The 22,703-nt window shown below is 38.5% G+C and overlaps 1 protein-coding gene across 2 annotated transcripts in view; it reads right to left on the bottom strand.

Moving 5' to 3' along the window:
- The window catches only part of NBAS (NBAS subunit of NRZ tethering complex), a 336,415-nt gene that overhangs the window by 248,531 nt on the left and 65,181 nt on the right, over nucleotides 1-22,703 (bottom strand). For both annotated transcript variants that reach the window (XM_034659882.1, XM_034659883.1), the window contains 8 exons: nucleotides 20,947-21,075; nucleotides 10,983-11,046; nucleotides 9,908-10,101; nucleotides 8,451-8,708; nucleotides 7,605-7,730; nucleotides 4,285-4,436; nucleotides 2,897-3,037; nucleotides 2,556-2,634 (listed from right to left, as the gene is read on the bottom strand). In XM_034659882.1, the coding sequence (XP_034515773.1) occupies nucleotides 2,556-2,634; nucleotides 2,897-3,037; nucleotides 4,285-4,436; nucleotides 7,605-7,730; nucleotides 8,451-8,708; nucleotides 9,908-10,101; nucleotides 10,983-11,046; nucleotides 20,947-21,075 (1,143 nt within the window). The remainder of the gene's footprint in view (nucleotides 1-2,555; nucleotides 2,635-2,896; nucleotides 3,038-4,284; nucleotides 4,437-7,604; nucleotides 7,731-8,450; nucleotides 8,709-9,907; nucleotides 10,102-10,982; nucleotides 11,047-20,946; nucleotides 21,076-22,703) is intronic.

Here is a 22,703-nt window from a genome sequence, read left to right as displayed (position 1 = left end):
TTCTATAATCATACCATTATCTCCTTTTTCTTCTGTTCGATAAATTCCTCCTCACCCTCCACTGCTTCCTTCCCATTAGCATACAAACAATACTTCTTCCTTCTATTAAAAAAAAACTCTTAATTTGATATACCCTGTAGCTAACACCATCTTCTTGGCTCCCTTGAAACAAAACTTCCTGAAAGAGGTGCCTACAACTACTGTCTGCACTTCCCACTTCCTGTTCTTTCCTAAACTCACTCAGCCTCTAACAGTTCAACTCCATTCCTTACACAGCATGAGAGACCTTTCAAAACATGGCCAGAAACTATTCTAACCACCTCTTCTCCCTTTGGTCTGTGCTGCCCCCTCCCACCAGCTCACACTGTCAGGAGCACCCCACCTCCTTTCACCCAGCTAGGCCTTTCTTCATACAGCATGAAGATTATCACGCAGGCTAATGAATCCAAGAGACCTTGTTATGAGTTCTTGCTTTCTACTTAAGCAAATTACTTTACTTCCCCAAGCCTCAGTTTTCATATCCAGAAGAGAATAGTACCTGCCTGAAAGGACTGCTGAGAAATAATCTGGATTCAGTACTCGGCACAGTGGCTGACAAATGGTAAGTCCTCAACAAACGTGTTGGTATTTCTTAAGGTATTCTCTTACCTATCAATTGCTTCAACAAATATTTGCTGAGCTCCTCAAAGAGCCGGGGTACCAATCTGAGCTTGGGTCTATAGCAGCCAACAAGACAAAAGCCCTACACCTTTACGAACCTTCTGTTCCCATGCCCCTCTCATAGTACTCCCCAGCCCCGTAAATCTGCCTGCTTTTCTTTTTAAGGACTAGTTGGAATATCGCTTCCTATGTAGAGACTTTTCGGACGTCCCTAGGAAAAAATGGAATGTTTTTCTCCACTATGCTCTCTCATCAATTCCTCACACATCATTGTCATCACTTATCGCCTACATAATGCGGACTCCAGAAAGATAGTTCCTTGTTCTCATCCCCTTCAGCACTGCCATGATAGCTGGTACATACCAGGCACTTGTGTCACATTGAAATGAATCCATTTTTATCTAATTTATCACAAAATTCATAAAATAAGCTATGAACCATGATTAAAATGCAATGGCTATCTCTACTACTATCTAGCTGGTGAGCCACTATTATCTGAACATTTTCATTTTTAAGTTTTAACAGCCAAATTCATCAACTTCACCTACTTTACAAAAGGCTAATTAGCTGAATTCCCTAAGAAAGTAGGCTCAACAAATACTTTACACCATGCACTAGTAAATGTACTTACAACTGCCAAATAGGAAAAGAGCAATTGAATAGCTGAAGGATAATGAAAGAAAATTAACTGAATAGTCAAACTCTGAACATTTTATGGAACTCTTTAACATCTCAAAATCAATAAAATTTAGCAAAACAAAGGCTAAGAAAACATAATAAACCATATCTGAACCGACTTCTGTAGTTCATAACATGCTTTTATGTATTACGTCAAAATAAAACTCCAACACAATAAAAGGATATGCTTTAAAATAACATGACTATCCAACAATCAAACTAGTCATACATATAGATAAAAAAGTATTAGGAATTTTTTGCAACTTGTTTGTATGAAATGATATACTCACTACCATGTTTTCTAGTAACCATAAATAGCCCTCTTTTGTCAGTGGTATTTTTTTTGAAAACATTTATATTTCATTAGCAGGTGGGAAACCAAATGCTTTCGGATCTGTCCACAGGCATTAGAAGTACTAAGTATCTCCGTTATTCTGGGGACAAGCATCACATCATTAGAGGTCATATTTACTGAGCGCCTGCTATGTGCCAGTACCAAGAGCCAAGACAGGTGTGCCCATAGGAAGGAGGACTAACACAGATGGAGGAAGTAACCTGCAAGTAAAGTCAAACTTTAAAGTTAGAAATTTATATTAATTTCTGGGTAATTTCAGCTGTGAGGGCCACGTGAAAAAGCAGTCTGAAATGTGTATATTTGCTGAAATATTTTTAACAACATCTGAATTGTGCTACTGAACATAGAAACATCAGTGTTTGTGTCCCTAAAGAAATAAAAATAAAGTACACCTTTTTTTAAAGTTCAAGTGTCTCATTTTGGCCATAATTTGGATCAAAGTTCCACCAACTAAATTCAACCCACTAGCAAATCATTAAAACAAAATGAGTCAGAAATATTCATATTAGGATTATTAAAACCCAGTGTATACTGAAATTTGGTATTGGAGACAGCTATATTGCCATAACCTTAAGTCAATATGTAAAATAAAAGTAAATGAAAAGGATCATATATCTAGAAAATACAGATACACCGAGATGGTTAAGCATTTCTACTGCCTAGACTAACACAACTTCTGCCTTCCACGGTCTCTAATTTTTACCAAAGCTGATATGTAAGAGAAACTGCTTCTGCACAAAATGAATTTTTCCTAAAACATAAACAGTTATAAAGATCAAGAATGCCAGATACTAGGGCAGCCATAGCATTTATGATGATAGATCGAATAAACATAACTGGTTTGATTAAAACTGCTCCTTACCTCGTATGTTGCAAGCCGATCTAAGTAGGTTAATAATTTCAGTCTACAACGGCAAAGTTCCTTTTGTTCCAGCGTTAACCTGTTGTGAATAACTATATTAGGCCACTTATATTAACACAGAAGCACACTTCTCTATGAGTTAAAATAGAATAAAAATAACGATATTCCATTGAGCCCCAAACTGACGGAACAATGCACAAAAGCACAAGGGTAAAATAATACTAACTGCGTTTGATATAAGTTGCTGGAATAATTCAGAGCAATTAATCCTAGTAAAGAACACACTTAAATGACTAGTTATTTTAAAGAAAGTACCAAACAAACAGTAATAAATCATGTACTTTGCAAAGTTCACTAATTTAAGTAGTTCCCTTCTTTTCTTGATCTTCTTCTCCTTCTTACTCTCGGCAGGCTCTTCATCGGGCAGTGAAAGCTCCTCATAGGGGATACTGTCAATGTCTACTTCACCCGGTAATGTAAATCTGGAAGGAAAAAACCCCAAAGCTATTAGTGCAAGCTGCTTTCCCCTACTCTGGCTGACTTTATTCCTATGTTGATTTCCACAGAAACAGAAAGAACCAATTATTTGAAAGAAAGCTTTTCTATTGTAAGCAAAGTGATGGACTCATTATATCCACAGGATGAGCAAAAGTCATCACTAATCGTCATATACAAAAATTTTTAAATCATGGCAATGAAAACTACTTAGGAAAACATGTGAGGTTATACTCACCCAACGTGAAACAGTCCAGGAAGAAAATGTTGCCCAGAATTTACAATCTGAATCACTTCTATTTAAGGTTTTAAAATGGTTTACTTAAAAAATAAATAGGGGCGCCTGGTGGCTCAGTCAGTTAAGCGTCTGCCTTCAGCTCAGGTCATGGTCCCAGGGTCCCGGGATGGAGCCCAGCTCCCTGCTCATCAGGGAGTCTGCTTCTCCCTCTCCCACTGCCCCTCCCCCTGTTCTCTCTCACACATGCTTGCTCTCTCTCAAATAAATAATAAAAATCTTAAAAATAAATAAATAAAATGAATGAATAAACAAATAACAGTAAAATGAAATTTGAGGGGTGCCTGGCTAGCTCAGTCCATAGAACATGAAACTCTTGATCTTGGGGTCATGAGTTCAAGCCCCACATTGGGCATGGAGATTACTTAAAATTAATTACAGTACAAAAAAAATAAGGTTTAAAAATGATAATGCATGTCAGTCTTATTTACAGTACTTATTAAATATACCATCACACTTATATATTTAAAAAATTCCAAATGTCAAATAACTTTACTATTGTTATCAACAGACATTTGTGTGCTACTTACAAGTTCACAAAGTGCTTTCATAAAACACACAATTTAATCACTTGAATTCTCTAAAGGAGGTACGAGGCCAAGACAGACAAAGTGAATGAAGCTCACACTTGCCAAGGGGGTGCTCCTGACTAGTAAGCGCTCCCAGGTACGTGCCTTTAGCCCACAGCTAAGAAACTGCCGGGATCCGATAAAGGTTTGTCGAATCCGCTCTCTCCTCAGCACCAAGCTATCATACGTACACATATTTAACTCAAAGGAAAGAAAGCTGTGACCTCAGATAAGAGAAGCATTGATCCAAGGCAACTGTCTCATTACAGGATAAGCTAAATAAAGAAAAGTTTACCATCTGCCCTGTCTCAGCTTCAATGTTTTCACAAAGTCACCTTTACTATTGAATCCAAATCTTTCTGTGACCAACCTGCCATCGTCTGCTCCTTTCCCAATTGCTACCAGGGCCTCCAGGTCTGTGCCTTTCAATCCATACTGAAGCAGTTCCTTCGCAGCCTCCACATTCTCAGGAACTCTCTCCAAACACTCATGAAGAACCCAGGATCGTTTCTTTATTTTGCTCTGGATACAAATAAAAAAAGAGAGGCATTAAAGAACCCATGACAGCTGACAGCATGTGACAACTGCCTTCTAGAATCATAAAGCTAGACGTAAGGGAGTACAGCTACCTAAGCCCTTCGCCACAGACAGCTGAGAGAGAAGCTCAACAGGAAAAGGCTAATTCCATAATGGTGACCGGAATGGGATGTAGAAAATGAGATTCCCATGGTTTTCTTTTTTCTTCTGAGACGCACTGAAACACAAAGCTCAGGACTCCTTTTCAGAAATATAAAAAAGATCTACCCAAGTTTTTATAGCTGCTCGTTCGTTTGCATTTGGGCTATATAATAGAGTAGAAAAACAAGCAGAAAGGCAAGATAAGATATATCCTATTGTAACAAACATGCTTCACTTTGAAACAAAACTAATGAGGCATAGCACATCAAAGTTCTATATTTACTTGACCATGAGACGTAACACAAAGTGCAGATGATCATTTAATCATAAAAAGCCATGATATGCTATTCTTTGGAAAGACCAAGGGCCGATTCCTCCCTCCCTACTGCTTCCTCTGACTCCACTCAAAATCTCTGACTTGCCCTCTTCCAAGAAGGAGTCATTGTGGTTATAAGTTTTAAGTAAGATTTGACTGCTACCCTGCATTCCTTTACACATTCCATTCTATCAGTTCTTTCTTCCAATGTCTCTTAACTCGTTTTCCCTTCTCCAGCTCTATGACCTCCATACCAGTCCATGTCACCAACACATGACGCCTGTGACATCTCAGGAGACCCTTCCCCTTAGCAGGGTTTCCCACCAACACTTTCCTTCCACGCGGGTCATCCTCTGCACCACCTCCCTCTGCACCTCCACAGTCAAAAATCCACGTTTCCCCATTATCCTAAAGATAAGAAGCCTAAGTCATCACAAGCCTTCCACATTCTCCAGAACCCACATCAATATATCTTCTAATCATATTTCCCAAAGTTCACTGCTGTTGAATATCTAATCAAGCAGATGGGTTTACTTACAGAGCTCATTTACTCATCCAAGAAATATTTTCTAGTCACCTAATATTTAATAGGGGCCAGGTAATAATACAGACATGAAGCAATGATTATGACAAATTCAGTCAATGCCACAGGTCATGCTCATTTTCTTTTAATTTGCTCATACCATTTGTCCCATGAAGAATGCCTTCCTCTCGTCTAACTCCCGGATGCCTGCTCTGAAGTCTCTCAAACCTGCTTAAAACGTCTTTACTCTACAGCCTTCCATAACCACTGGGTCTAAAATGACTGCTACTTTCACTGGGTTCCCACAGCATTTATCTGGAATCGTCTTGTATGGTTATTTATATTTTAGACATGAAGCTTATCTTCTCAGAAAGATTATAAGCTCCCTAAAAGGGAAGGCCATATTTATGCTTCTCCTGTACTCCTTTCACCTTCTCTCACCTAGTGCTTTTACTCTTAATTGCCTATTTATTTAGCTGAATTAAGTATTTCTCCCAATAAAAAAATGTACTTGCTTTGTCTCTCTTAACACCTGTCAGCTCCTTCAGGCACCAAAATTGTCCTTTATTGTGTTCCAGAAAAAGCCCTGAAGGGGTATACATAAACTCACAACTCACTGTCCTGAGTCACAAAAGAAGAAAGATAATACTGCTTTGGTGTTCTGATCTTTTAAAAGAAATACAAGCAACTTCTTCTTCATTTCATTATCTCCCATGCTCTCTCTTCTCCAGTGTCTTACTTGTTAACAGTTTATTTTCCAAAATGGTTGAAGCATCAACTTCTTATAACTTTTTCAGATTGTTATTTCTAATTACTCATGTACATGACTTTTATGGAAAACAATCACCATGAAACTTTCCCAACATTTCTCAGATCTTCCTAAATGCAAAGGCATTTTCCTCTTCTAAAAGTCACATGAGCAGTCAGGCCCTCTTTAAAGCATGCCATAAATCCAACTGCATCCTCACAAAGGTGCCCAGGGTCCCCATACACAGGCTATGTAACAAATTTAACCCAGGCATCAGGCAGCAGGAGGAATCCGGCTGTAAGATTTAAACAAAGAAGGAGAATTTGGCAAACTTGAGGTGTCACTTATCTATTGCCTCTCAGCTTCAAAATCTCTCCTCACTGCCAGTCATGGGATGGACACCATTTCCATTTTGCAACCGACAGAGTATCAAGCTCCATCAAGAGAGGGTGCTGGAGGGACACTGCAGAGGAAAGGCTCTGGTTTCTGGTCCTAACGTGCTCAGGTTCTAAACTTGTTCCCATGGCTTAGCACCCAGCAATGCATGTAGGGGACATCCAGAAGTGCCTGCTTCCCCGCTTACTCCCGCTGAACACAATTTCCCACTGAATTTCAGCTGTTACTCCCATGGGCAGATTCCTTCCCAGTCAATCTCCCAGGCACCTGTTGGCGGGGGCAGGGTGGTTCTTCCTAGACTATGCCCACCTACATACTAGGAGCTTTTTCTTTTCAGTCCTGGCCATAGTTCCTTATCTGAGGTTGTCCAACCCCCAACCTCAGCTTTCCAGCGCACCCTAGCTATAGGCATCAGCTTGCCCATCCATCCCACCTTACCCTACCTGCCAACCTTGGCAACTAAGAACCAGCCCTGGCCCAAGGCATCCCAAAGAACTCTTCCATCCAATGTGCCCCAACCGCTCTTTCAAAGTTCAATGAGGTCTGAATCACAGCTCAAGGGAGGAGGCCTCCCTTCCAAGTTTGTTCCCTCCGTGGGTATGCTCCTTCAGCCCTAAGGTATTCCTTAGGGTTCTCTTTACCCCTTTATAGCAAATCTCATTAGAAAATAATGCTCCATATTAAAACTTTCCCTGTTCAAATTACTAGGTGGCTTCCGGCTCCTGGGGGACCCTGAATGATACAGGCGAAGAAAGGTAACTGAGGTAGGAGAAGAGAAAGGATTAGGCCAAACCAGGCAGTTAAATGATTTATCAGGGAGTGTCTGTTCACACATCTGCGGCACCACACCTCAGCTGCAAGGCCAAGACAACCAGATAAAAGATAACTTCTCTGCTTTGACTAAAACGCACTTCAGCTTTAGAAATGTCAGCAATATAAAATGCTCCAATATGAAGCCCAATAATCAAAAAAATATACATATATCCCTACATTTGAATTTTACCATGTTGCCAAAATATTTAAACATACCAAGTAATTCTGAATTGAAGCAATGTTGACCGCAGACTTCCTCCACTGCCTCTGATACACGAGATCAGTATCCAGGCCATAGGTCTGAGCCAGAGACAAGGCTTCCTCATATTCTTCACTTTCAATCTTAGGACAAGGAAATGGGAACAGGAACGTTACATTACTGAATCGTCCACAGTGTCACTGTAATGATGTGATGGATGAGGGTGACCCCTTAACCTTTACAGCATGTGACACACTAACTCTTCTCATGTGCAAGGTGGCACCCGAAGCCCACGGACCTGTTAGGGGCAGACAGAGCAAGTGTTTCTTTGCACACTCAACAGAAACCTGAGCGACAGCTGAAATGCCCACATTTATAGAGTAAAACAGGCAAAACCAGGAAAGGAGTGCCAACAGCCTGACTCCGAGTCCAGGGCCCACCCGGGACACTGCAGGAACAGCACAAACAACTAGGATGCTCAGGGTGGATTCAGTCTGCTTCCCAAGCAAACCCTGACAGGAAAGCAAACCTGCATTTCTTCCCTCACCACGTGCAATCTGAGCAGACAGCCGCACTTAACAACAATAAGGTGAGAGCTGAAGGCCCCGTGAAGGGCAACAGAGACCCGGCTAAGCCACAAGTGGACAGTCTAAGTGAATTCATCTTTCCTCCACTGTTTTCATGTTGACTCCTCAGGCCCAAAAGCCAGCACTATTTTCAAAAGCTCTATCCTACTGATATTTCTAACATGTCAATGATAGGGCCGTCCCTCTTTAAATTTCTGTATTAAAAAATTAGTTTTTTCTCACTGAAATAAAATCTGCAGGCCTGTGAACTTTGATAGTGAGAGGATGCTCCCTCACCTTCCTCTGATAAAGCTCCTCCGGAGTCGTGGAGCGCAAACTCACAAGGCGGTAGTTTTTGGTAATGGTTCGCGGGCGTTTCCGCGGAGGTGCGAATCGCTCCATCTCCGTCACCAGATACAGGCCCTGTTTTACGTAGCCGAAGTAGCGAGCCTTGGCAGATACCTCCTGATCAGAATCGGAGTCCTCTTCCCCTTCATCTTCGTCTGCACCCCGAGTCTCCAAACGAGATCGTTTGGGGGCAAGTTTAATCTCACACTAAATTGAAAAACGAGATGCTAAGTCAGTAGTGAGGAACTCAAGACAAGCTCTAGGGTCCATGAGAAAAATATTTTTAAGTCTACCCTGGTTGGATGTTTGACATGAGCCACATGATGAAGACAGAGAGCAGACTTCAGAGGAGCCCAAAAACAAACAGCACACACATCAACAGCTCCAGAAGTAACCACTGCCTTATTGGCTCCAAATCTCCAAAACTAAACCCTGTTTTCATAATGGCTCATTAATATGATCTTCTCAATATATGTCTGGCAGTTATTTTAGGAAAATAAAAGAATGCTAATTCCTTCACTTTTGATATTTTTGTACCTGCTGCAGAGAAATAGAATTTTTTCATCTATTTAGAAAACAAACATGAAGGTATTTATTTGCTTTACTGAGAATAGCTCTCCTGCCCTCCCTCCCTTTTTAAAAAGAAAATATCTAACAGCTTCACAAACTTCTGAGTCTGAAAGCCTGACTGTTAAAGATAACTTTCATTCCTACATTTAACAGAGTTGGCTTCAATTTTAAGCCACGGTTCTCTTTAAATAACATCTGTAGACTCGGTAACAAACTTTGAAGTAAAAAATACTTGTGAATCTGCACCAAAGTGAAAGTTATTAAAGGTCCTTACCCTTGAAAGACTTAGAATAAGAATTTTTAATGACCAAAACATAACTTTAAATTACTAGCCTCCATTTTCAAGTCTTTTGACAGGAGACAAACAAGCTTTCTTTACTAAAAAGAACCAGAATTTCTAAGTTCCCAAACTTCATGGAAAACTGTTTGTTAAAAGCCATATTTAAGTAGAAATACCTTTTACATTTTAAGATGTCTAATCTAAGAAAAAGGAAAAAAAACTATCATGCCAGTGAAGAAAAAATGCTTTACAAAGAACAAAATGACTCCATTGCCTTCAGTCTTCCAATGCAAGTTTTTTAATTGACTAAACAATAGATCTTTATTATACTGCACTCAATCTCTGATTCCAATCACAGGTTTTTGTTCTTAAGGACAAGATTAGATAATGGAATAGCTAAAATTTAAAAATCAAATAGCCGTACTTCAATAAAAATAAATAAATGGACAGACATCATTAAAAACATAAATTTACATTAAAATCAGGTGTTTAGATGTTTGGGGAAATGCATGTTTACTTTCCAACACACCAGCTGCTCTAAAAGGGAAAGGATTACCTCCAAACTTAAAAATCCTCCATCATGGGTAGCAGTGACTTGAGGTGATGGTTCGAACCACTCACAGGATTTTCCCAGTAAATTCTTCAAAGTTTTCACTGATGAAACAGTCAAAGCACCAGAGCAACGAGCCAAAGTCACAGCATTGGCTGCCCACCAATTTACATCTATCAGTGGGTAAAAGGACTCTTTATCTAATGGAGAAATAGAAATCAATACAAGTCCAGCCGTCAATGTGGCTTAAATACAACACATTTAGTCCAAAGATCAATTTAAAAATCATATTTGGGTCCTAAACATGTTAAATAAGAAAAAATAAATTTTAAGTCATCACCCAAATTTTTACAAAAAGGTAATTTATTTAATAAACATCTAAGCTCCAACAATTTACCAAAGTCCGAAATTCTAAGGATGCAGGCGTATTTGTAGGTCTTAACACTTAAAAAATGAAGAATATACAGATAATATCACCACTTTCAACAGAGTAAGCTGAAAGGTTGGTGAGTACAAAAGTATACATATCATAAGGGTTATAAAAGGCTTTAGAAAATGTTCATATATCCTTTTTCAGAGAACAACATGAGAGAATTATACTCTTAATAAAAATTTAAGAAAGACATACAATAGTTTTCCAAGCTGATTTCCTCTTAAACTTGTGAAGGAGATCAGAATCACCACCTCAAAATATGCCACTTGAACATAAATATTTTAAGATAAAGAAATTTGAGAAACCCAAAGTTCTTTTTCTTTGTCTTGTCACTTCTCTTAATAATGTTATTGGTTCCTTTGCCAAGATGCTGTATAAATAAGCCCAATTTCCAAACAACCCTTGGAGTAACTCATTTCTGGGTACTCCCACGTATAAGCTCGATATACACGCTAGAAACTTCTGTTTGTTTTTCTCCTGTTAATCTGTCTTGTGTCAATCTAATTTTACAGGGCCTCAGCCAGCGAACCTTTGAGAGTAAAAAGAAAAAGATCTTTTTTCGTCCTCTACGTATATCATCCAAAGAGCACTTTTATTAAACAATAAGAGTCTCTTAAGGTTTTAATTATCATATCTCATACAACTCACCTTTGACTTTTTTTCTCTTCTCAATAGAAAGTCTCCAATCAGGATTAAGGTCATCATAGCCTGGCTAAATACAAAAAATATGCACAGGACTTCTTGAGTCAACAATGTAAGAAAATCATGAGAACATCATCAAGAACTATGGATTTTTTGAAGTAAAAAAATATGGAAATGATGCTTTCCTTCGATCTCTTAGTTATATTATACCTAGCTGAAATCTATTCCTCTCGATAATCTTGTTCTTACACTTAAAATGTACACATGCAACTACTGTGACTCAATGTAATGAAGAAAACAGCATGCATGAGAACAGCATAAGACAGTATCCAATTAATACAAATGAGAGCAAGATACACTAACAGTTCTGCACCCACACACTCTCTCTCTCTCTCTCTCACTCACACACACAAACACACACACACACACACACACACACACACACACACTTGTATTCTGGGAGGAGAACTGCTATGCTGTTGTAAATAACACCGGCCTGGATGCGAGTCCCGCCCCTACAACTTGTAAGCTGAGTGACCCCTCCAAGCCTTGAGCTGTCTAGCTCTGAGACAGGACTCTGCAATCCCCATGTTATCTCCAGTTCTAACTCCCTAGGACTAAAAATTTACTAAGTAAAAAAATATAACCATGCAGTCCTCAAACTTGATCTATTCATATTCTTCTTTTTTCCAAGTTTCTATTTTTTTATTTTTTATAATAAAATTTTTTATTATATTATGTTAGTCACCATACAGTACATCCCTAGTTTTTGATGTAAAGTTCCATGATTCATTACTTGCATATAACACCCAGTGCACCATGCAATATGTGCCCTCCTTAATACCCATCTCCAGCCTATCCCTTTCCCCCACCCCCCCTCCCCTCTGAAGCCTTCAGTTTGTTTCCCAGAGTCCGTAGTCTCTCATGGTTCATTCCCCCTTCTGTTTACCCTCCCCTTTCTTCTTCCCTTTCTTCTCCTACCGATCTTCCTACTTCTTATGTTCCATAAATGAGTGAAGCCATATGAAAATTGTCTTTCTCTGCTTGACTTATTTTGCTTAGCATTATCTCCTCCAGCCCCATCCATGTTGCGGCTATTCATATTCTAATTTCATGGAACATAATGTCATGCCCACCATCTAGAATCTCAAATATCAAAAAACAACTGAGATTAAGGCACTGACAGATGCCCTCTTGGCTCATTTTAATTATTTCATCTTCAGAATTTTAACAGGGAAAAGGCCAGCAAAAAATCATTTGGCTACTTATCTGAAATTGTAAGCCTAAAAAAAGTAATGCTACATTTAGTCAAAATATGCTTTTTCATCTAATGTAACAGAACAAGCATATATGTCTTATTAACAATTTCTCAGTGGCCAACCCTTTAGAGTATGAAAATTAATACTTCTTTCCATGGCCTAAAAGAACTTCCTGATCTCACTACTATGATAAATCACTCAAAGCAGTCCCTGAGAATAAAAGATATAATTCTTTAAACTTTATCCAAAAAATTACCATAAAAGCCTATTTATATAAATAACAAAAGGAAGAAAAAGATTGTCCTGGTTTACTCTATCATAAAAAAGATAATTACCTTTCAAAGACTTAGAACACCAGAAGGTATATATTAGTGAAAATAATCAACTAACTGAACACTTATTTGATCATTTGTAGGGCACATTATCCATTTTCAGTCCCTCCGAAGTATCGGCCGTACATGCACACAGCACCACATGCACGCCACCACTGATTTATATGATGACATGTGTGCCTCCCTTCTGACATGTGAAGTACACTAGGGGAGTAGGGAGTAAAGCTTTAAGTTCCACAAGCAACAACACTGATAATTCAGCCTTGGGTAAATTTATGTACGTATAGATCACAATGAAATTTAACAAGATCAAAAAAATGTCAAAAGAAATCCTCGAAGTGGCATAAGTACGTTGAGAATTCAAGGCGGGCTTGTCTTCATCCAAGCTAATGATGAGAAGGAGCAGTACTAGTCTATGGGGGTCAGTCTCCAGACACTTTGGGACTCGACTGCTCCATGCAGATGGCTTAAATAATGGGTGTCTCTTGTAATTTCAATTTCTAAACACAGGTAAAGATTTGTTCTTCTGCGTCCACAGCTTTGTCAGTCACCCTCATATTCCCAGATCCATCATGGTGCCCACCTGTCATAGTAGCTAAGTGCTGAACAAGTGAATGAATTAATCTTTTAAATCCTCGCACTCTAATTAGAATGCCTCAGCTATAAGAAAATTAGTTGACATAGTACTAATATTCCTACACCCTCTAAAAAGTGTGGTTTCTCCTGCTATTTAGTCAATGAATACTGTGCACTTACACTGTATAAGAGGGAAAAGAAATCAGATATTGTAGGTCCCACAACTCAAGCAGGCAGAGAGCTAAGAAACATAAAATTTACTGTTCAAATCTGAGAACTAAGCTCAAGTTCAAATCTGAGAACTACCCAAAAAGAGGTACAGATAAAAGCACCAAGGGTATCAAAGAATGAAGAGATCATTTTGTATATAGGATTAAACACGAAGAGGGTATAAAGAAAGTGCTACACTTGGTGCTATAAAACTGGACAAAACCTGGGTACGGAACATGGGTGGAGGAAGACATTCCAGCCAGAGAATACAACATGAACAACAGGACACAAAAGGTTAAAAAAATAAATAATTAATTAATTAAAAAAAAAAAAACAGTACATAAAACGTTAAAAAAGTACTCAATTATTCAGGAAAAGAAGTAGGTCAGGGGGTGCCTGGGTGGCTCAGTCACTTAAGCATCTGGTTATTGGTTTCAGCTCAGGTCATGATCTCTTTCATGGGTCATAGGATTGAGCCCTGCATGGGGCTCTGCACTCAGCAGAGAGTCTGCTTGAAGATTCTATCCCTCTGCCCCTTCCTCCACTCATGTTTTAAAATAAATAAATAAAATCTTGAAAAAGAAAAAAAATGTAGGTCCGTTTAACTAAAGCACAGAATATCAGTTCTCCTGATCTGCGTTTTCGCTTGTCTTGGTGTTCTGGGGGAAATGAGGGTTCACAAAGTCACTTCTGTTGTTATTGAACTAAAATTCACATAATGTAAATTAACAATTTTAAAATGAGCATTCAGTGACATTTAGTATATTCACCGTGTTGTCACTTTCTTTTAGTTTCCAAGCATTTCTATCAATCCAAAATAAAACCACTAACCCAGTAAGCAGTTACTTCCCACTTCCCCTCCCCTCAGCCCCTACCAATCTGCTTTCTGCCTCAAATCGATTTACCTATTCTGGATGTTTCATATAAATGAATTCATATAACACGTAACCTCCTGTGTCTGGCTTCCTTCAAGTAGCATAATGTTCTCAAGGTACATCCACATTACAACCTGTATCAGTAGCTCGTTCATTTTTATGGCTGAATAGTATTCTACTGTATGTATTTACCACAACTGAATTCTATTGTAGGTATTTACCTTCCATTAATGGACATTTGAGTTTTTTTCCACTTCTGGCTGTTGTGAATAGTGCTACTCAAACATGTATGCAAATGTATTTGTTTGAGTGTCTGTTTTAAATTCTCCCAGATAGACACCCAACTATTTATATGCTATTGCCTTTGCAGTACACCTAGCAGATTCACTCTAGATATGTGAACTAAATGTTTAACTTCACAATATGTGTGAGTCTGATGAAATTATCTGCATAGTATATTTAAGAAAGAAGCCCAAACAAAATTCCAAACTTAGCTCTGCTTCAGGCTCTGAAAGCCTGAATGAAAGAAAATTAAAGAAAGCAAAGAAACAAAAGAAAAACACTAATTTGAAGGGACATATAAACCCTCATGTTCACTGCAACATTATTTACAACAGCCAAGATATGGAAGCAACCCAGTTTCCATTGACACAGGAGATAAAAAAGATGTGGTATACACATATAATGGAATATTACTCAGCCATACAAAAGAATGAGATCTTGCCATTTGCATGGCAACATGTATGGACCTTGAGGGTATTATGATAAGTGGAGTAAGTCAGACAAAGAAAGACAAATACTATACGATTTCACTTATATGAAGGATCTAAAACACAAAACAAAGGAGGAAAATATAAACTGACTCATAAATACAGAGAATAAACTGGTAGTTGTGGGAGTGGGGGGTGGGCAAAAATAGGTAAAGGGGATTAAGAGGTACCTCCCCGCCCCCAAAAAAGCTGATATTCCCACTGCTTCCCCCATACTATTCAAACTCCACCAGACTTACCATATTTCAACACTAAAAACTCTATCTATGCGGGGCCCCGTGATCTAGCCATGCTTTAGGACATCTGATACACACTCCGTAGCCTGGTGCTTTGAGAGCAGGATCACCAAGAACCAACAACCCCTGTGAATGCACCCCAGGGGTACTCACTCCTGGTATCACGTTGAGATAGTCAGAGGAGTAATCTCCATGTCACTCTGCTTTGTAGGACATGCTACCTTGTGTCTGAAACAGCCTGAAGTGCCCCCACTTCACGGTGTAGCAGCAGCCCAGAGGAGAATGCCCTAAGAATATACTTACAGATTTTGTACAGAAAGACAATCGTGGCTACCACAACGTTTTCTTCAGATTTAGGAATTTAATTTTTTATTCTTTTTAACAGCTAGAAGCTAAATTTAATGAAGGCCCTGCCTCCAACAGCATAAAAGCAACCTGTCAAATGTTTTTTCATTCCATAAACACTTACTAGTATTTAATATGCCAAGCTCTACTTTAGACCCCATGGAAGAAATGTATACTCAGTGTCTATTCTCCAGAAGCTCACAGTTGAGTGAAGCTGTGAAAACAGCTGTGGATTACATCAAGATTAATCACATTAACTGTCATCTTCCCACTTATCCTTCATTGATTGATCCATTTAACAAAATTTGTTCAATACCTACTATTGTGTCAAAGAGCAAATAAAATTGTAGGAGAAATGAAACTTTTCTATTTCACCTAAGGAAGTACAAATAGAAAAATAATAAAACTTCTTCAGACAAAAATTAAGGCCAAAAATAAGACAGAAATATATAAGCATAACATATGGGAAATGTTTGAAATGAAAATCACTTTAGCAATTTTACTATATTCCAGACATGAACAAAAACCTAATACTCACAGATTTCTAGCCAGATGGATTTTCATATTGACAATGAAAGCTGAAATATTTAATCAACTCAAAACTGGATAGAAGTAAATCAGAATAGGCACTTCCACAACTATCTTTAATCATTGGATTTTAAAAAGAAAATACTCAATCACACAAAGCATATTATGAAAAACTAATAAAGCAGTGAATTACATGAAGAAAGCCCCAGATGAGCTGCAGTCACAATTTGGTAAAAGAGGCTAAGGTTGTATAGGCAACAGTAACATCAGTTTCTTCTCAGGCAATGTTTTAGCTGAAATGATAAGCTGACGATACACTACATATTATCATGTAATCTATTTCAAACTCATTGGCTCGGCTTATTCATTTCCTAGAACAGCCATAAGGAGAGGCAGAGCCCTGTCCCACCTGGCTGACCCCAGGCCCCTTGACTATTGCTGGATGAATGAGAAAGGAGCACTGTTTAAGTTTCTCAGCCTGCGGTAAGGACACAAAATGACATCAATATATGTGGTAAACGACTTATTTACAGTTTCACGTTTCTAGGTCTCAGCACAATGAACTGGCCAACTCCGGAGGTGTCATTCACATAAACTGCATGGACTCTCTCCCTTGTTTTCCGTTAATATCATCGCTAGTGCCTAACTGACCCAGATCAAAGTCCGCAGCTCTCAACTGAAGGGCTACAGAAGATACTCTGAAAGAAAGGCTTAACCTACGAGGTCAGAGAACCCGAGCCCAACCGGAATCTTGATTCTAATGTGCAGTGATACAAGTTTACTTCTTTTAGCATTAGTCCCATCTATTAAAATAGGAAAACATTTGTCACTTACTAGGACTGTAGTGAAGCAACTGAAATAGGTGACGATCACTCAGGGTGGACAGCCATGCCTTACTACACAAATGCTACTTACTCCCAAAGATCCTTCCCCCCGACTCCACCAACTGGTTTGTGTGGCCTTCTTCTGAGTTTATCTTTTCATAATATTAACATGTTCCTTTCTTGATTTGTTTATAATTTCCCTTGCAAGACTATGAACAGCTTAAGGGCAAGCACTGGGACTTAACTGCATTTTCTACTCTGAAACTTGGTAAAGATTCAGTAATTAGTTGAACTCTATTATTTTATGATTATTATTATGAATATAGTTAACAGCTTACTCTTCATAGAACTGTTACATACAGGCTTTACAGCACCTACCATAGTACACTAGATTTCAATGACTCCCTTCATACAGTAATATCCAAACCCCAAATGGCCAATCCAAGGTGATGAACTCCCAGGATATAGGCGAAAGACTCAAGCAAAGTAGAGTTGTTCAAATTCTTTTTGCGGAACAAAGAGTTACCACTTTCACATAATCTCTCAGCACATCATAAGTACTGTATATATCTACTGTGAACTTAAGGGTTTATCAGTGAGAAGCTATGTCAATGATTTACTGCAGTTCTTGGTGATATACACTAACTGGGGCTCCAGAGTTCAACACATCTGAGAAGGCTGAAGAAATCTGTGTTATATTCACTGAGAAAAAAGATTTATCTCTATTCTTTTAAAGATCAAATAAATAAAGCCTAATTTTAAAAAAAGCTAATAAATATGTTGTTTCCACCTTTTTAAAAATGTATTTACTTTCCCACAGGGTCATGGAAAGAGCATGTACATCAGAGTCGGAGAGAGATGAAACCAAATCTCAGCTCTACTCCTTACCTGCTCAGTAACCCTGGGGCGAAATAAGTGCTCAATAAATAATAATTGAGGTTATTATTACAGCAAATTTTGCAAAAGCTACAAGCATACTGTCTACATGAACTGTGATCTTACTGAGCTACATAAGCCTGAAATGAGTGTATCAAAAGAAACCAGAGTGTTCTTTCTGTGAAAACGATGAAGCCTCATAGGAGTTTGTTTATCATGGAATAAAGTTTCAGAAAAAATAGTAGAAAGGGTTGGACAAAAGCAGGGAGAGGAAAGTTCAGGAAGCAAATGTGAAGCAGCATTATGATCAGATGAGAAGACATGACAGGTAAACAAATCAGTTTGCATTTTGACCACAATCTTAGAATTTTAAGGAAAAGATTAGATGAAATTAAATTCTTTCTGTGTTTTCAACTTCGGACAAAATTTCTTTTCAGACTAGAATGAGCAGGGGTCTCGGAACACAAAATCTATTCTATTCAGCGATAGTCTTTCCATGTGCTGAGCTACAGCAAGAAACCAGAGGGGCTGGCAGCCACCAGCCCAAGATGGGATGAAATCCGGAATGAGGTGGTATGCGGAGCGGCAGTAGAAATAGCAATAAAGGTAGGATTAGGTTCAGTCATTCTCACTAAGCCACTATTCCTTCAGCAAAGGAATCTACCGCCTGCAAAATGTCCATGGTAATGACAACTGGGTCCCTGGTTTTCAGCATTGTGAGCCCTCAAACCAGTTTTTTTTCTAGTTTGCTCAGGCATTCAAAGGAATTCATAGCAACCCAATCTGAAAAGACAGATATCTTACCCTAAAAATTGGTCAGTTTACAATAAAAGATATGACTAGCTTGAGAATCAAGCTGTATCAATAGATGGTCTCTACAGACTGTCTGGGGGGTGCTAAACCAGAGCTAGAAGAGGCAAGATGGAAGCTCACTGCAGTACAACAGAAAGATCCCTCTACAGTAATCCCTGACAAACTGCCCTTCTCCACTCTCAAGGTAGAGTTCAAGAGAGTCTCCCTGGGACAACACTGGAGACCGACTTCTGGCACAAACTCATCTCTTCCCACCATAAACCTCTTCCTCCCTTCCTCCCTCATCTTCCTTTCTCTCTTTCTCTCAGGCTCTCTCTCTTATTTAATTGTTTATTTTAGGGTGGGGGAGGAGCAGAGGGAGAGGGAGAAAGAGTCACAAGCAGACTCCACACTGGCAGAGCCAGACTTGGGGCTTGATCTCATGACCCTGAGATCATGACCTGAGCCGAAATCAAGAGTCGGACGCTTAACCGATTGTGCCACCCAGGCTCCCCTCTTGCCCCCATACTTTTCTGATGGCATTTTCCAAATTACTGAGATATTTACATTTAGTTATTCAAGATTTTTAAACAATTCTTAACTTTTAATAGAATCATTACAAAAATCTAAGGAATAATATTAATGAGCTAAAAAGTAGTTAATTATGATATTGATTGGCAACTAATGACAAAATAAAGTCAAACCAGTTAAAAAGTTGAATATATGCCAATAGGGACTTACAATAAATGCAATTTATCCTTGCAGGTCAAGAAGGATATCCAGGATTTCAGTAAGCGAAAGAGCATACTAATGAATTTTGCCTAAACAGCCTCTGCACTACACACACATGCCATTCTGGAATACTAACAAAATGAAATACTAAGTGTGCCTTGAACTTCATCAGTATTTCTAAAGTGAATGAAATAATTCAAGAAAATTAGTAAATTCAAGAAAAACTGCCCAAATGTAAAATTTCACACATATAATAGAACACGGTATTCCCAAATGACAAGTTTAACACTATACGTCAATAACCATGACAAATACATGGTACCATTTGGATCAATAACCCAGTGTGCATAGCTATATTTGTTACACAAATGGTTCTAGAGTTGATCCCCTCCACTTCTAGAAGGAAGATATAAATCAAGCTAGCTATAAATTCTGGAGAGAGAGAGAGAATGCTTCTTGTATTGAGATACTGAAGTTGAAGACTGAGGAGCACCTCTTCTGTTTAAAACAAACCTAGATCCAGTGAGAGAGAGTGCGGCAGACATGTGGAGACCAAATTAAATTCAAGGTGAGTACGAATTAGAAGGAGAAAAATCTTCCCAAACTTGTGTATAAAAACAAAAAGCTGAAGAATAGTGAGAACAAATTTAAGTCTGTGAAAAGTATAAGAAAATGTAGAGCCAGTTTCTCTTTCCCTCTGCTATTCTGGGAATAACAAAACACTCTTTGCTTTTCAAAATTCTTTTAATAGCTCAGTTTAACTGATGAAATGACATTAAAAAGAATTCTGAAAAAGACATCAATCCATTCTGAAAAAAAAACATCAATCCATTCAGACCATTCGGTGCATAGGCTCCAATCTTGGATCATAAAACCATTCACCAAAGCTGGTGATGAGATATTCTTATAGAAAAGGGGTAGAGGGAAGTGTAACCCTTAAGTGCTGAAATGCTAAATAGTCATCAGAGGAGTAAAAGATCTAGAACATAAGTTGTATCTAACTGGGAAGATTTTTCTTTAAATCTTCACTCTATCACAATACACAGCATTTACGGGCAGTCCTTATTTGCCCATCATGATTTTAGATTGTAATACATATTGAATCTGTTCCTAAATGTCCATTCTTAAAACCTATCATTTCAAGACACTAAAAAATTAACAGACTGTATCTTCACTACCTTTCAAGTGAACAGAAGATAACTCCCTTCAAGCCTTAAGCCTTAAATAAGCCCAATATTATATGAGTGTTGCAAGATGTGGGAAGAATTGTAACCCTTTTAGACCCTCTGAAGCCGTCACGTTAGTTGACCGTTGCTACAAAATTAGTATCTCCATTCTGTATTTTTATAATAAGAAAGAGAGAAAAGAGGAGAGATTGATGGACAGAGTACACTCGTATAAAGAGTGTATTGCACTACAAACTAAAGTCACAGTGCTACTCTATTCTTAATTTATCCTACTATAATGATAATATTCTAATGTAACTAAAGCTTTGGCATGATGAGAATAAATAATAGCTGTGTGCTACAGTAAAATATCAACCAAATGAAATTAGTATTGTCAGTACTCACCCTTAAGCGAGAATCACTCTTAGAATAATAATAAAGAGACATACCTGCTCATTTTGATTCCATTCCCCTTGCTGCTTCAGAGATGGAATGGCCCAGATGCTTAGTTTCCCTGAGAAGTGAATGGCAGCAAGCAGCGTCCCATCTGGAGAAAGGCTCATCTTAAAGATCCCATCCTATATAGTAATTACAGGACATTAATGTCAGATCAAGGAACCTGTAGCTGAATAGAAGTAACCTCCAGAATTTAATAACACTCTTCAGGGGGTGCCATGTCATAAATGATCTCTCATAATTAAGGGTTCCAACAACTTCATAACACTATAATGTGCTCCAGCATAAAGAAACAGGACTCTTACCCTTCAGGAGTTGTTGGGGTTTTTTTTAATCTCTTTTACAGTGTTATAATTTATATATAACTGAAAACCCAAATATGTGAGCATTATAAAAATACTCTCTTATATCACACATCAATTACCATGAGTTCTCATTAACTTTTATGGGTTGATATTGATCAGATTGTGAGTTTCCTGACCTTGGGGGCCCTATTTTCACAAGATTTTGTATGTACACAATGTCTGGAATATTCTGTCACAGACAGCCCACAAATTCATGTTGTGTGGACAAAAGGAAAGGGAAAGGAGGAAGAGAGAGTTGGCAGAAAAGAGGGTCCAATGGTGATAAGAACAGAAGAAGGCAAGGGGGAAAATGCATTCCTGAATTTGAGGAACACTAGAAGTGTTCATTTTCCAGATTTCCTGGTAAATCTGAGGAATCTAATTGTTGCTACAGAAAAGAGAAACTTCGTAGTACACGGATTTTGCATGGCCATCAGTGTGCACACAGTCCTACTCATCCAATCTCTCAGTTCTTTCCAATGAGAATACCAGGTTGCTCAGTTACCACAAGCAAAAACATACAAGCAGGAAGGTCTCCTGCCTATTGCCTAAGCAGACTCAGAAGACGCGAACAAACACTAACTGGACATCTCATGCCCATCATGCATTTACCAAAACCAGAGTTTAAGGTAGTTTACCCACAAATAATAAAACAGACCCAAAATGATAGCCTACAAACCGTATTTATCCTTAACATTTAGAAAATCTGGCAACAGAGGGCCCACCACCACCAAATGGCAATAATCAGGTGGGATTGGGTAGCATACATACCTTTAAAAGGGTCATAAGATTTCCACTTAGCCAAACCCCCCACTATTCTTGGTTACAGCCCCAAGATTAAGGCTAGGTATCAGCTATAGAAGTAAAAATTAAACACAGCTATACTAAAAAAAGAGAAAGTATGCCTGGCTCAATTCACCACATTATCTACCTGGTCTCTACAGACACAAGAGTTTAAGTCCTCAGGTCTACAATGACTAAGGCATATTAGCCAACAAAAACAAATAGAATGGTTTCAGAAACTGAGCAACGCTGCTAGATGAGTAGACAGATGAAAAGATTAGCATCCTCTAATCTCCTCTTTAACTGGATATAACATGTCTAGCCCAGAATGCCAGAATTAAATGTAAGGAAGATTAAAATACAAAAGCCCGGGCAAGAGAAGCAATGAAAGCAAAAGCACTTACAGCACAATGTTAAATATACCCCCATCCCCTCCTCTGTGATGGAAAGGAGGTCAGGAGAGAAGATGAAGAGCCTGGCATCTTCCATTCACAACTCTGGTCAACAAGCTTCAGTTTGGTGTAAGGTGAGCCTCACAAGCATAGATTTTCATTAGCTAGAAGAACTCTTCCCCCATCACTGAGAGTTTATAGAGAAAGAAACTGAAGACTGCAAGAGTTAAG

Source organism: Ailuropoda melanoleuca, chromosome 4, assembly GCF_002007445.2.
Source record: "Ailuropoda melanoleuca isolate Jingjing chromosome 4, ASM200744v2, whole genome shotgun sequence".
NCBI classification, from domain to species: domain Eukaryota; kingdom Metazoa; phylum Chordata; class Mammalia; order Carnivora; family Ursidae; genus Ailuropoda; species Ailuropoda melanoleuca.
Note: the sequence above shows the minus strand (reverse complement) of the source record. Positions and strands in the feature narration are given on the sequence as shown.